Below are 14438 nucleotides of genomic sequence, written 5' to 3'. Positions count from 1 at the left end.
CATGGCATTGCCTACATATACAAAGGCTGTTGATTTTTGTGGTGAGAATGGCTCACATCCAGAAATCTACCAACAATAGATGCTGCAGAGGATGTGGGGAAAAAGGGAAACTAACCCACTGTTGGTTGGAATGCAAACAGGTTAAGCCACTATGGAAGTCAGTCTGGAGATTCCTCAGAAACCTGAACATAACCCTACCATACAACCCAGCCATCCCACTCCTTGGACTTTACCCAAAGGAACTTAATTTGGCAAATGAAAAAGCCATCTGCACATGAATGTTTATTGTAGCTCATCACAATAGCTAAGACCTGGAACCAACACAAATGCCCATCAACAGTAGACTGGATAAAGAAATTATGGGACATGTATTCCATAGAATACTATACAGCAGTAAGAAACAATGAAACCCAATCATTTGCAACAAGATGGAGGAATCTGGAAAATATCATGCTGAGTGAATTAAGCCAGTCCCACAGGGACAAATATCATTTGTTTTCCCTGATCAGCAACAACTGATCACCAAAGGGGAAACCTGTTGAAGTGAAATGGACACTATAAGAAACAATGAACTGATCAGCTCTTGTCCTGACTCTAGATGTACAATGTAATACGTTATCCTTTTTAGTATTTGTTGTTTTTGTTGTTGTTGTTGTTCTAGTACTAGTGGTTGAACTCTGTAAATAACACACAATTATTCTTAGGTGTTTAAATTTTAACTGAAAAGTGATCCCTGTTAAATTTAAGAGTGGAAAAAGAGAGGGAGGAGATGTACAATTTGGGACATGCTCAATCAGACTTGCCCCAAATGATGGAGTTGGAAATGTGCCAGGGGACTCCAATACAATCCCATCAAGCTGGCATGTACCAATGCCATCTCACTAGTCCAAGTGATCATCTTCAGTTCACAGTTGATCACACTGATAGGTCTAAGAGTCAAAGGGATCACACAAACAAGACAAGTGTCTGCTAATACTAACTGATAGAACCAAAAGGGAGAGAAAGATCCAACATGGGAAGTGGGATACACAGCAGACTGATAGAATGGCAGATGTCCTACATAACATTCTGGCCTCAGAATCAGCCCTTAAGGCATTCGGATCTGGCTGAAGAGCCCATGAGAGTATTGTAGGCATGGAAAGCCAAGGTACCATGGAAAAGAAAAAAAAAACAGATGAAGACCTAAATGAAAGATCTCTGTTAGTGAGATCCCAGTGGAAAGAACGGGGCCATCAAAGAAGAAGGTACCTTTCTCTGAAGGAAGGAGAGAACTTCCACTTTGACTATGACCCTATCGGAATAAGATCAAAGTCAGCAAACTCTAAAGGCTTCCATAGCCTTGGCAACTCATGACTAGAGCCTAGGGAGATTACTGATGCCATGAACAGGAGTATCAAATTGTTAAGTCAGTAACAGGAGTCACTGTGTCCTTACATCCCATGTGGTATCTGTCCTTAAGGCATTGTCTAATGTGCAGTGATGCTATAACTAGCACTGAAACAGTATTTTTACACTTTGTGTTTCTGCGTGGGTACAAACTGATGAGATCTTTACTAATTATATACTGAATCGATCTTCTGTATATAAAGATAATTGGAAATGAAAAAAAAACAAACCTGGTGTTAAATTGGAAATGGCATAGAAAATTAGTTAATTTAAAAAATATTATATAGGATCCTTGTCTTTAATGTGCTGTACACTCTTACTTAAAGCTATAACTAGTACTCCAACAGGATTTTTTTTTCACTTTGTGTTGCTATTTGGGGGCAAACTGTTGAAATCGTTACCTAATATGTACTAAAGTGATATTCTGTATATATAAAGAGAATTGAAAGTGAATCATGATGTGATTGGAAGGGGAGAGGGAGCGGGAAAGGGTAGGGTTGTGGGTGGGAGGGAAGTTTTGGGAGGGGGAAGCCATTGTAACCGATAAGCTGTACTTTGGAAATTTTTTAAATAAAAGTTTAATAAGAGGGAGGCAGCAAGATGGCGGAATAGGCAGGGAGCACACTTAGTCCGGGGGGAGAGAAAGTTTAATATAAGTGGAGATACTGCAGGGTCAAGGAAGAGTAGGGGATGAAACAGCAGAGGAAACTCTTCCGGAACTAGTGATTCACAGTGGACCTGCGTGGAGAGCGTGGGAGCCCAAGTTCGGGACACCAGCGGCAGACTCAACGCACCAGCGCTGGAACGCGAGGTGAGCCGAACCTCCATGGCCCGAGATACCAGCAGGCAAGCGGAAAGAGGAGGCTAGAGGGAACGAGGCTTGAAACTCCATGGGGAAATATTCACCAGGCTAACTAGAAGAGAGAGAAAAAAAATTAAAAAAGTGACTGATACGGACACAAGTTTCTCTCTCTCCGCTCACCTCTCAAAGGCGAGCAAGACAGAGCAGGCGCCATTTTGGACATACGTCATAAGCAGGGCGACCTCAGGTCTGCACCAGCCCTGAGCCTAGCAGAAAAACCTGACTCTGGGGGGGGGAGGGGTGAAATAACAGGAGTTTAGGATCTAACTTGGCAACCCAGTGGGAGACTGCAGGAGAATTGGAGCCCACACTGAGGGCAGCAGAGATTCCCTGTGTGGTCCTTGGGAAAGAGCTTCCAATCTTTGGCTCCTGTGGGTATATCATTTGCCTGCTAACTACCTCCAATTACATTCAGCTGTGCGGAATTACTTCCCTTTTAAATCAAAAAAAGAAAGAGAGATTTACCACACCTAACCTGGGAGTGTCATCCTTGACACACCCTCAACCCTGAGGAACCAAACACAGCTCTCAGTCTACACTCATCTCAAGCCTCTAAGGCTCCACTGAAAGCAGACAATCCACTTAATATAGAGCCATAGTGCAACAAGAAAAAACCCCACAGTGAAGAAACCAAATATCTCCAACATGCCAAACAACAAACGCAAAAACCAAGCTAACAAGAACAAGGAAGAAACTATGACGCCCCTAAATGAAAAAGACACCCCAATTCAAGATTATGAAGATGATGAGATTGAAGAAATGCAAGAAGCGGATCTCAAAAAATTGATAAGAACATTAAGAAGTTCTCAAAAACAAATTCTTGAACTACAGAAATCCTTAATGGACAAGATAGAAAATCTCTCTCGTGAAAGTGAAATATTAAGGAGGAATCAAAATGAAATGAAACAACTAGTGGAACAAGAAACTCTGAAAGTGACTAGAAATCATAATGAAATGAAGAGTTCAATAGATCAAATGACAAACACATTAGAGAGCCTTAAAAACAGAATGGGCGAAGCAGAAGAGAGAATATCAGACTTAGAAGAAAGAGAAAAGGAAAGGAAACAGGCAAACCAAAGAAAAGAAGAAGAAATTAGAAATCTAAAAAATATTGTCGGGAATCTACAGGATACTATTAAAAAACCCAACATTCGGGTTCTAGGAGTTCCTGAAGAGATGGAGAGGGAGAAAGGATTAGAAGGCATTTTCAGTGAGATACTAGCAGAAAATTCCCCAGGTTTGGAGAAGGACAGAGGCATCTTAGTACAGGAAGCTTATAGAACCCCTGATAAACATGACCAAAAGGGATCCTCACCACGACATGTTGTAATCAAACTCACCACAGTGAAACATAAAGAAAAGATCCTAAAAGGTGCAAGAGAGAAATGTCAGATTACTCTTAGAGGATCTCCAATTAGACTCACAGCAGACTTCTCATCAGAAACCTTACAAGCTAGAAGGGAATGGCGAGACATAGCCCAGGTACTAAGAGAGAAAAACTGTCAGCCCAGAATACCATATCCTGCAAAGCTCTCATTTGTGAATGAAGGTGAAATTAAGACTTTTCATAGCAAACAGAAACTGAAAGAATTTGTTGCCACTCATCCTGCCCTGCAAAAGATGCTTAAAGATGTGTTACACACAAAAACACAGAAACATGGTCACCAATATGAAAGAAGGTAAAGGAAGGAAACCTCACAGCAAAAGATCACAGGAAGCTCAATTTCTCTTTGACATAGAATTAAACTCTGATGCTCTGTTAAAGCAATGTTTTAAAGTAATCTATTATGTTCTCTTGATGTCTGTTAAATTCTAATTGTTCAAAAACAGCTGAATTTTTATTAAGAGCTATGGGTTATTTAAATATGTGCTTTTTTCAAAGATTTGAATAATCACCTTGTAACAATGATCAAATTTGGTCTATGTTATGTCATGATTTTAAGAAATCTTATTTCAACCAGATATTTTGGATTTTGAGCCTTCTTGGCATTCTTGACAGGCATTCAAAAAATCAAAGTTTCAAACAATCTGGTCTCTAAAATTTCCAGTAAATCCTGGACTTTGGTTTTTCCAGTTTGGGCCCAACTGAAAAAATCGAAGGACCTATGTCTCTCATCTTATAGAGACACCAACTAATCAGTCTATTTGGAGTATATTAGAAGGACTGTCAAGATGTGATGTGGTAACAGACTTTAAGTTTCTATAATGGAAAATGCTATTAATACAAATGTTGGAGAATTAAAAAGTCTAATGATCTTGTGTTACTAGACATGATAGTTATCTTAATGAGAAAGCCCCAGAGGCTTAAAGGGTTAAATACTTGTAAAATCCTACAGGTGCTTTCAAAAATACTGTGAAGTAAGCAAGTGCCTCTTGTTGGTTGATGAGTTTATAATTTTAAACATGGCGACTTAAAGTCTTTTGTCATCCACAGTTCTATATGATGTGCTGCTCATAAAACTAAAGCGTTGTTGGTTCTGGGTTTAGCTGCCCTCCTATAGGTTCCTATGGACTTTTTCCAGCCACTTTTATTGTATTCAGTACTTTGGGATGGCTCTGTAAACAGATGAAGCCAATAATGTATTAACAGTACCAACTGAGAGAAAGTATGGTTAACTGAGGTTACTAAAAAGAAAAAGCAATTCAAATCAATTGGCAATCTACAAAAAGAGTTAAAGATTTTAAAAGCTATTATTAAAATTGCTATATTGGTCTATTATGCTATATTATATGTGTGTACATATTGTATGTCCACATGGGGAAATTTTATTAAGAGTTTTATTTTAAATGGCTTTAGATAAGATTGTCCATAAATTTAAGCTGCTAAAATCAATCAAAGATACATTTTAATTTGTGTGACCTGAATCTGTGTATCATATGTTTTAGACTTGTTGGTAGAAAGAAACTAAAAACATTTTAGATGGTTGTGCTTCAGTTTACTGGCTAAACAAACTACACCATGTTAGATATTTAAGAGGTGTTTTCAAATACATGATGATTAAAATTTATAGAAGGCATTGGACCTTCTGGTAAATGTTTTCTTAAGCTGTTATCTAATGGTTGAAACGGTTTGCTAAGTATTCATGTGATATTGCTATTGTCAGCAAGCAATCTAGGACTTGCTCCCTCATTTCTCTATTCTAAGCCCAACTTGTTCTTTCATTTCTCTATTCTCTTCAAGGTAGGAAACTAATTCTATTATGAAGGAATCAATTTAATCTTTAGACCTTATAAAAGAGATGGCTAACATTTTTCTGTAATAGCATAGACAAAATAAGAACTCAAATAATAATCTCATAGCTAGATTCACTTCGCCATCAGCGAAGTATACAGTAAGTAGAAAAAACCTCCCTTTCAGACCAAAGGGAAAGAAAGTTTTAAAGTGAGAATATAATTTTCCTCATGGGCATTGTCTACCTTAGAAAAACTACTACAGAACATGCCTGTGACTATAGACTTGTAGTTCAGGCCACCGAAGATTAGAGATGGGACACGGGCACTCCCTTGACTTGCATCCTCTGGTCTGCTTTAACACAAACCAGGAGGAAAAGAAAGCTAGGCATCAGAAGCAATGGGTGGCAGGCCTATTAATGGCTGATCTGTACAGTGATCTGCCCTCAAGGAGACCCAACAGGCCAGTCCACTGCAGTGGCTTTCCATGTGGTAAGCCTGGGCTTCAGCAGAAGTCAGCTTGTGAAGAGCCCTGGCAGCTCTGCCAAGAGTTGGATCACTGGAAATGGACCTGCCCTGGAGTCGAAGGATGCCCAGGGCAGAGCCACAGATCTTATTGGCTCTAAGCTGAAAAGCCCTTCACTCAGCGCAACTTCCAAAGTGACCACTGCAGCTGAGGGGATGGTCAAGTAGGGTCAGCAACATTGCAGGCAGAACTGTAAATTTCTTTTTTTTTTTTTGACAGGCAGGCAGAGTGGACAGTGAGAGAGAGAGACAGAGAGAAAGGTCTTCCTTTTGCCGTTGGTTCACCCTCCAATGGCCGCCGCGGTAGCGCGCTGCGGCCGGCGCACAGCGCTGTTCCGTTGGCAGGAGCCAGGTGCTTCTCCTGGTCTCCCATGGGGTGCAGGACCCAAGCACTTGGGCCATCCTCCACTGCACTCCCTAGCCACAGCAGAGAGCTGGCCTGGAAGAGGGGCAACCGGGACAGGATCGGTGCCCCAACCGGGACTAGAACCCGGTGTGCCGGCGCCGCAAGGCGGAGGATTAGCCTGTTGAGCCACGGCGCCGGCCAGAACTGTAAATTTCTTGTTAGAGATGCCCCCTGCCTTTACCTGGCCAGCTCTCCTCCCAGGCCAGCCAAGTAATGAAAGTCAACAGAGTGCCTTCCCCTAGGAGGTTCCCACCTCCCTTAAGATATACCCCATGTGAAGAGATAGATAGGTCTGGGCCTCTGAATCTACAAGGCCTAAAGCCCACCAGATTATTATCAAGCCCCTTCTATCAGGTTCTATTAGCCTCTCAATCAGAAAACTTAATTGTAGCTTAGACAGCACATTTCTTAGCTCCTCTAATAATGACTCTGTCCTTTGTTCTAGGCCCTGTCTAGTGCACTTGGGCCTCATTCCTTTGTAATCATAACCTCTACTCTACCACCAATGGCTCTACTCCCAACCTGTGTGTACTGATGGTCCTCTTCCCCACTTAATGCTGTATAATTGTTCAAACCTGGTAAATGCCACTCTTAGAATCATTGGTTACTATCCTCACTCTGTCTTTTATGACCTTGTCTAAATATGATCAGAGTCGGCAAACTTGGAAGGCTTCCATAGCCTTGGCAACTCATGACGACAGCCTAGGATGGTTACTGGCGCCATAAACTAGAGTGTCAATTTGTTGGGTCAACAACAGGAGCCACTGTGCATTTGCTCCTCATGTGGGATCTCTGTACTTAATGTGCTGTACATTGTGATTTAATACTATAACTAGTACTCAAACAGTATGTTTCACTTTGTGTTTCTATGTGGGTGCAAACTGTTGAAATCTTTATACTAAATTGATCTTCTGTATGTAAAGAGAATTGAAAATGAATCTTGATGCAAATGGAAGGGGAGAGGGAGCGGGAGAGGGAAGGGTTGCGGGTGGGAGGGAAGTTATGGGGGGGGAAGCCATTGTAATCCATAAGCTGTACACTGGAAATTTATATTCATTAAATAAAAGTTAAAAAAAAAAGAAAGAAACATGAAGAGCATGCTTTCTCCCTCAGTCTCTGCTTACACCAGGGGAGGTTACAATAAGAGGATGGTCATCCATAACCAGGAAGAAGGTCCTCTCCAGGCTCTGGATCTGCCAGCACCTTGGTCACAGTTCTCCCAACCTCCAGAACTGTGAGCAATTCCTAATTTTTTAATTTATCAATTTATGGTATGTTTGTTACAACAACCCAAACTAAGACAGGGTCAAAAATCTTACCTTAGAGAATGTCAATAATTGCATTTCTTTTAAAATGCACATAACATGTCTAACATCTGTTTAACCTTTTAGGATGTTGAGTACAAATTGGTTTCTATACAGATAACCTGACTAGCTAATTTAACCAACTAAATAAAAGTGAAACATCAATGGCTAATTGTGGCTTAATGTGTTAGGGTTATTAAACTAGAATATTTCTTAAAGAACATTTAATGGAAACTATACATTTGACAGGAAAAGAAATCCCATTTTAAGGTAACGGAAATGATTTTCACAAAGACTTACAACTCCAAAGTGACAGTTCCACTCCCAGATTCCAGCTTTCCTGCCTGTAATTCACCACATCACACCACACCTGTGGAGAACAACTGGTTCATTACTGTATTTAGATTTCTGAACTGTGATGTGGCTGGCAATGACACAGCAAGTTTAAAGAAAGCATCAAATTGTTGCTGGTCCTCAGATACTAAGGTGATGTCTTCACATAAAGCTCTCCATGAATGAGCCTGTTCTAACACTAGATTTTCAGATTCCTACCAGGAACATTCATGAGCTTCTCTGTTTAAGGGACTTACCCATTTTCAGCAGTTTATTTCCCTAACCTTCAGTTCCTCCCATCACACACATTTACAGATATAAATAAGAAGGTACACTGTTTGCTTTTAAAATCCAATACCCACAAGGTCAAAAGTTAACTAAGAAATATTATTAGCTTTTTAGAAACTGGTTGATAAATTCTGGCTGTGGCAATTAACTATGAGTATTTTTTTATTCCCATTCAAATCTGTTATCCTCTATTTCTCTTGTCTTTTAGTCTCAAACCCAGCGGATTTGCCTTTATAAATATTGAATCAAATAGTTATCCTTTTTGTCTGTTTAATTTTTGTACTCCAATGGGTACATAAATTCCTTGTAAACAATTGTCTAAAAGGCTTCAGCTCAGCTTCCCTTGTGCTTCCTCTAATCACACATCCTTTGCACTCGTTCAGTCTTATCTGTGACAAGAGAAGATGCCCAACATTTCCTCTCCAGCTGAGGCTCTGCCCCAAGACTGTCCAAAGAACTAAGACCTTTGAGTCTGGGCCAAGCTGAAAACTCAGCGACAATCAAAGTCATGACAGTGACAGAGCTGATGAGTCCGTGGGTCACCAGGTCCTTCTCCAGCAGGAAACCACAGCTACTGTGATGACCTGGACACAGGATTAGTAAAGGAGAGGCTTTGGAAAACCAGGGATATGTGAAGGACACTGATTGTGTTATAAGCACTTAACGAGCTCAGCTTTGCTCTGGCAGCTTCTGTGGACATACAGGTGTGCCTGGAAGTGGTAAACCTTCCAGACACTGGTCAACCCAAGCCAACGAATGTTTGCCAGAATTTTAATCCCATTCATTTCTCCTCATTTACATGCTCATGGCTCCTTTCCAATTGGAAATTGATACACAAGTTGGAAACCAGTGGATAAAGAAAAAAAGACTTGCGTAGGTGTCAAGTACCCAAAAACAGTGGTTGGCTCATATTTTCCTCTACTGAGGGCATTTGAGATTGTACAGCAATTAAAGTTTATCTGATTTTATCTGAAATGGCTCTTGAGCAAGAATTACCTGTTTGGGATGAGCTGAATACGTAACTTTCTCTTCTGAGAACACAAGTACTAAGAGTTAGAAGTTTTTCACTGTAGAGACAAACTATTTTACATAAAGATAGTACAACTATATGTTGAAAGCTCCTGGATATTATGAAAGTACATCAAAGTTCATGGACATTTGAATTAAATGATAAGTGTATTGTGGTTCAAAAAATCTGAAATTTATGCACAATTTTTATATAATATGCATTTCCATGAAGGTTTTTGAGGACCCCACATATTCCCTATAGTACTCTACACTGCAGGAACTAAGAAGCTACTTATTTGATGTTATTCTTTATTTCAAAATTCATTATTAAACATGCCCCAGATTACAATAACTGTGAAGATGTTTGTGTTTCTTTGATATTCCTTTAAGAACCACCACCTGCAGAGAGTGGCCTTTATCAGACATCCAATCTGCTGATACTTATATCTTGGTGACTTCAACACCCCCAGCACTGTGAGAAAAATTTCTGTTGTTCATAAGCCACCCAGTCAATAGCAATTTGTTGAATCAGCCTCAATTACTACAACACTATTTTCACAAAACAGAAATATCCCAAAGAAAGCAAAAAAAAAATCATCTCATAATCCTTAAGTTATGGATAATCACTTTTCTGTACATGTATGTTTTGCCCATAGGATGTTTTGTTCAAAACGGTGCTTTCCCATACCAGGGGATTCCAATTCAATCCCATCAAGGAGGCATATACCAATGCCATCTCACTAGTCCAAGTGATCAATTTCAGTTCACAATTGATCACACTGATAGGACTAAGAATCAAAGGGATCACATAAACAAGACTAGTGTCTGAAAATACTAACCGATAGAACAAAAAAGGGAGAGAACAATCCAACATGGGAAGTGGGATACACAGCAGACTCATAGAATGGCGGATGTTCTAAACAGCACTCTGGCCTCAGAATCAGCCCTTAAGGCATTTGGATCTGGCTGAAGAGCCCATGAGAGTATTTCAGGCATGGAAAGCCAAGACATTCTGGCAAAAAAAAAAAAAAAAAACCTAAATGAAAGATCTCCACGAGTGAGATCCCAGTGGAAAGAATGGGTCATCAAAGGAGGTACCTTTCTCTGAAGGGAGGAGAGAACTTCCACTTTTACTATGACCTTGTCTAAATATGATAAGAGTCGGTGAACTCAAAACGCTTCCATAGCCTTGGCAACTCATAACTGGAACCTAGGGAGATTACTGACGCCATAAACAAGAGTGTCAAATTGTTAAGTCAACAACAGGAGTCACTGTGCACTTACTCCTCATGTAGGATCTCAGTCCTTAATGTGCTGTACATTGTGATTTAATGCTATTACTAGTATTCAAACAGTATGTTTCACTTTGTGTTTCTATGTGGGTGCAAACTGTTGAAATCTTTACTTAATATATACTAAACTGATCTTCTGAATATAAGAGAAATGAAAATGAATCTCGATGTGAATGGAAGGGGAGAAGGAGCGAGAAAGGAGAGGTTTGCGGGTGGGAGGGAAGTTATGGTGGGGGAAGCCATTGTAATCCATAAGCTGTTCTTTGGAAATTTATATTCATTAAATAAAAGTTTAAAAAAACGGTGCTTTCCACATCATGAGAAAAATGAATAAATTCAATGAAATTTCAAAAAAAAAGTTTAATAAAAAATTTAATAAAGGAAGAAGATTGTGCCTGAGAGGGAAAAATATATTTATATCATGTAGGATCTCTGTCCTTAATGTGCTGTACATTGTGATTTAATGCTATAACTAGTACTCCATCAGTATTTTTAACTTTGTGTTGCTATGTGATGGCAAACTGTTGAAATCTTTACTTCATATACACTAAACTGATCTTCTGTATATAAAGAGAATTGAAAATGAATCTTGATGTGAACAGAAGGGGAGAGGGAGCAGGAAAGGGGAGGGTTGCAGTTGGGAGGGAAATTATGGGAGGGGGAAGCCACTGTAATCCATAAGCTGTACTTTAAAAATTTACATTCATTATATAAAAGTTTTAAAAAATGTAAAATCCAAAGAAAAAAGAAAATTTGATCGAGGCTGTGATTCAGGCAATATCATTTTCTAGTTAAAAAAATTCTGATAAGTAGAAGAATGAAGTGAGTAGCACAAGGAAATGATCTATTATACACAAATAGAGGAGGATGAATAAAGGATCAACAAATAAAGGGCAAATAGTGCTTTTTTGAGACACTAATGGATGTTTGATTTGAAGATGAATAAAACTGAGCATGAGTAGGAAGCATCATGATATAATCCAAGTTCCAAGTTACGAGAGTAATACAAATTTCAAAATATTTAACAAGTAAGACAAAAGGAATATTATTACATTAGGTATAGAATTTTGATGGAGATAAGTCCTAAGATAAATCCTAACTGTAAGTCCAAGGATTTTAGCTTATGAAGCCAGCTCAATGGAAAGGCACTGATGACTCAGGATAAAAGGACTTGAGTTCAAATATGTTAAGTTTTAGGCTGCGCGGGGGCAGGTCGGGGCAGATCCGGCAGCTGCACAAGCGCAGCGCGCACCTGTGACCGCCTCCCCGCCCGCCGCCTGAGGAACATGGCCACTCCACCCAAGAGAAGCTGCCCGTCTCCCTCCAGGAGCTCCGAGGGGACCCGCATCAAGAAAGTCTCCATCGAAGGGAATATCGCTGCAGGGAAGTCAACATTTGTGAATATTCTTAAACAAGTCTGCGAAGACTGGGAAGTTGTTCCTGAACCTGTAGCCAGATGCTGCAATGTTCAAAGTACTCAAGATGAATTTGAGGAACTAACAACGTCTCAGAAGAGTGGTGGGAATGTTCTTCAGATGATTTATGAAAAACCTGAACGATGGTCTTTTACCTTCCAATCATACGCCTGTCTCAGTCGAATACGAGCTCAGCTTGCTTCTCTCAATGGCAAGCTCAAAGATGCAGAGAACCCTGTATTATTTTTTGAACGATCAGTGTATAGCGACAGGTATATTTTTGCATCTAATTTATATGAATCTGACTGCATGAATGAAACTGAGTGGACGATTTATCAAGACTGGCATGACTGGATGAATAACCAATTTGGCCAGAGCCTCGAATTGGATGGAATCATTTATCTTCGAGCTACTCCAGAAAAATACTTAAATAGAATATATTTACGGGGAAGAAATGAAGAGCAAGGCATTCCTCTTGAATATTTAGAGAAGCTTCTCTATAAACATGAAAGCTGGCTCTTGCATAGGACACTGAAAACCAACTTTGATTATCTACAGGAGGTACCTATCTTAACATTGGATGTTAACGAAGACTTTAAAGACAAACATGAAAGTCTGGTTGAAAAGGTCAGAGAATTTTTGGGAACCTTGTGATCTTACTGAAGACTACAGGTGACCACATGGTTCCAGATCCTTCAGCTTTGTATGTCTTCATAGCTCCACATTCATGCAAGTCTTTTTAGAAAGCCCAAATTTTAACCATCTTTGTTCCAAGATAAAAAGATTATCTTAATGAATTCCATGTAAAACTTTAAGACCTCCTTCTCTAGTTTTTTTTTTCCTTCCTTTTTTTGTTTAAAATGACATTTAGTTACCTTTCACAACAGAAAGTCTAGAGATAGTTGGTTCTAGAAGCAGTGTAGTGGCTAACTTGTACTTTTTAAAGGCCCAGCCTCCTTCTATCTTTCCTCATAGTCTTCCTCAGAAGATTGTTTTTTTTTTTTTTTTTTTTTGGTCATGGTGCTTCTCACTTTGCTGGTAACCATTTTCTTAATTGGTAACTTTAATGTCACATAGTAAATGGTGTGTGTCCTATGTAAATTAGTTCACCTATTAAAATTTGAAAAGTGAATTTAAGGAATCACAGTAATAAGGATTCTGAAGTTTTATTTTAAATGTTTATCAGATGCCTCTCATTCCACCTTAATTTATATGGAAAATAAGGTCCAAGTTCAGTATTTAATGACTTCACTGATATTTATTAATATGTCTATAAAAATGTTCGTAGAGCAGGTTTGAGTTTGTTCCCAGTTTGGCCATGAGGGTAACCTGTCTTATAAGTCATTTAGTATTTTCTCTGCCTTTGCTTCTCATTTGTAATAAGGGTAATCTTTTACTCATCCTTTTATGTGAAATTTTAGAGGACTAAAGAGAAACTCTTTCTTAATAGATAACTGAAAGTTATTATATAAAAGTGTAAAGATTCAATGTACATGGAGCTTAAAATTGCTACCTGTTTTATCTCAACTCTGACTATTCTTTTTGAATGGAAAATTATTATAGTTAAAAGATTTGTTTAATCTATAGTTGTCCTTAAATCATTTGAGTTGGAAGTGTAGTTTTTTCTAAGTTTCTTACAGTATATGAACTATTAAGGGAACATAGTGTATAGTTTTTTTCTATTGTTCCTTCTTTACCTTTTGAACCTCATACTTAGTAAGAGGTCAGAAACTAAAGCCATCATGAACTATCTTATTAGCAATTTGGTCTGTTTAGTCCCACCTCTTCTATCCTGCCTCATACTGCTTTTTCTATTGTCTGGATTAATTAGGTAGCCTGCTATTTTAAAGTTTACATACAAATCACACATTTCTACTTTGAGAGCATTATGGTTCCTCTTCACTTCATAGTTTATTTTGTTTTGTTCCTTTCAGAGAAGTTATTGAAAAAAGATGTTCTTGCTTTTTGTGTAATATATCATGAAAGTATTACCATTTTTTGTTGAACTAGGAAATAAAGTTTAAAAACACAAGGAAGTTGAAACTTCCATTAATAAGTCACACTTATTTAATCTTAAAACTACTATGTGAATAGTTATAAAAGCTTAGATTCATCTTAGCTCTGTGTATGATTAAAGAGGTTTTTTTTGAAGGCATGCAGCGTATTTCCATTGTATTTAACCTTTATTTCTATTTCATGTTTTAGAAAAATTGTGTGCTTTTGGAATGAAGGAAAAAGTCACATTTATTTTGAAACTACCATTGTCTTTCCTCAAATGTCATGTTTTATTTTTCGTTTCTTATTCAATGATGATAATGTTTTGGATTAGCCAGTCCAAATGCACTGATCTTTGAAACAGTGACTTAATTTCATATCTGTAATTACTATTAGTATTTAAACTATCTCTTTTGTGTATTTTTGGTAATTTTTGTTTGAAATACATGAACT

General features: G+C 38.6%; 1 protein-coding gene across 1 annotated transcript; it reads left to right on the top strand.

Moving 5' to 3' along the window:
• Nucleotides 1-11824: 11824 nt before the first annotated feature.
• On the top strand, nucleotides 11825-12727 carry LOC133754207 (deoxycytidine kinase-like). Its single transcript, XM_062184719.1, has one exon. The coding sequence runs from the start codon at nucleotides 11862-11864 to the stop codon at nucleotides 12642-12644; it is 783 nt and encodes a 260-aa protein (XP_062040703.1). The 5' UTR covers nucleotides 11825-11861; the 3' UTR covers nucleotides 12645-12727.
• Nucleotides 12728-14438: the final 1711 nt, after the last annotated feature.

This window comes from Lepus europaeus, chromosome Y (genome assembly GCF_033115175.1).
Source record: "Lepus europaeus isolate LE1 chromosome Y, mLepTim1.pri, whole genome shotgun sequence".
Taxonomy (NCBI): Eukaryota; Metazoa; Chordata; class Mammalia; order Lagomorpha; family Leporidae; genus Lepus; species Lepus europaeus.
This window is presented reverse-complemented; position numbering and strand designations above follow the sequence as displayed.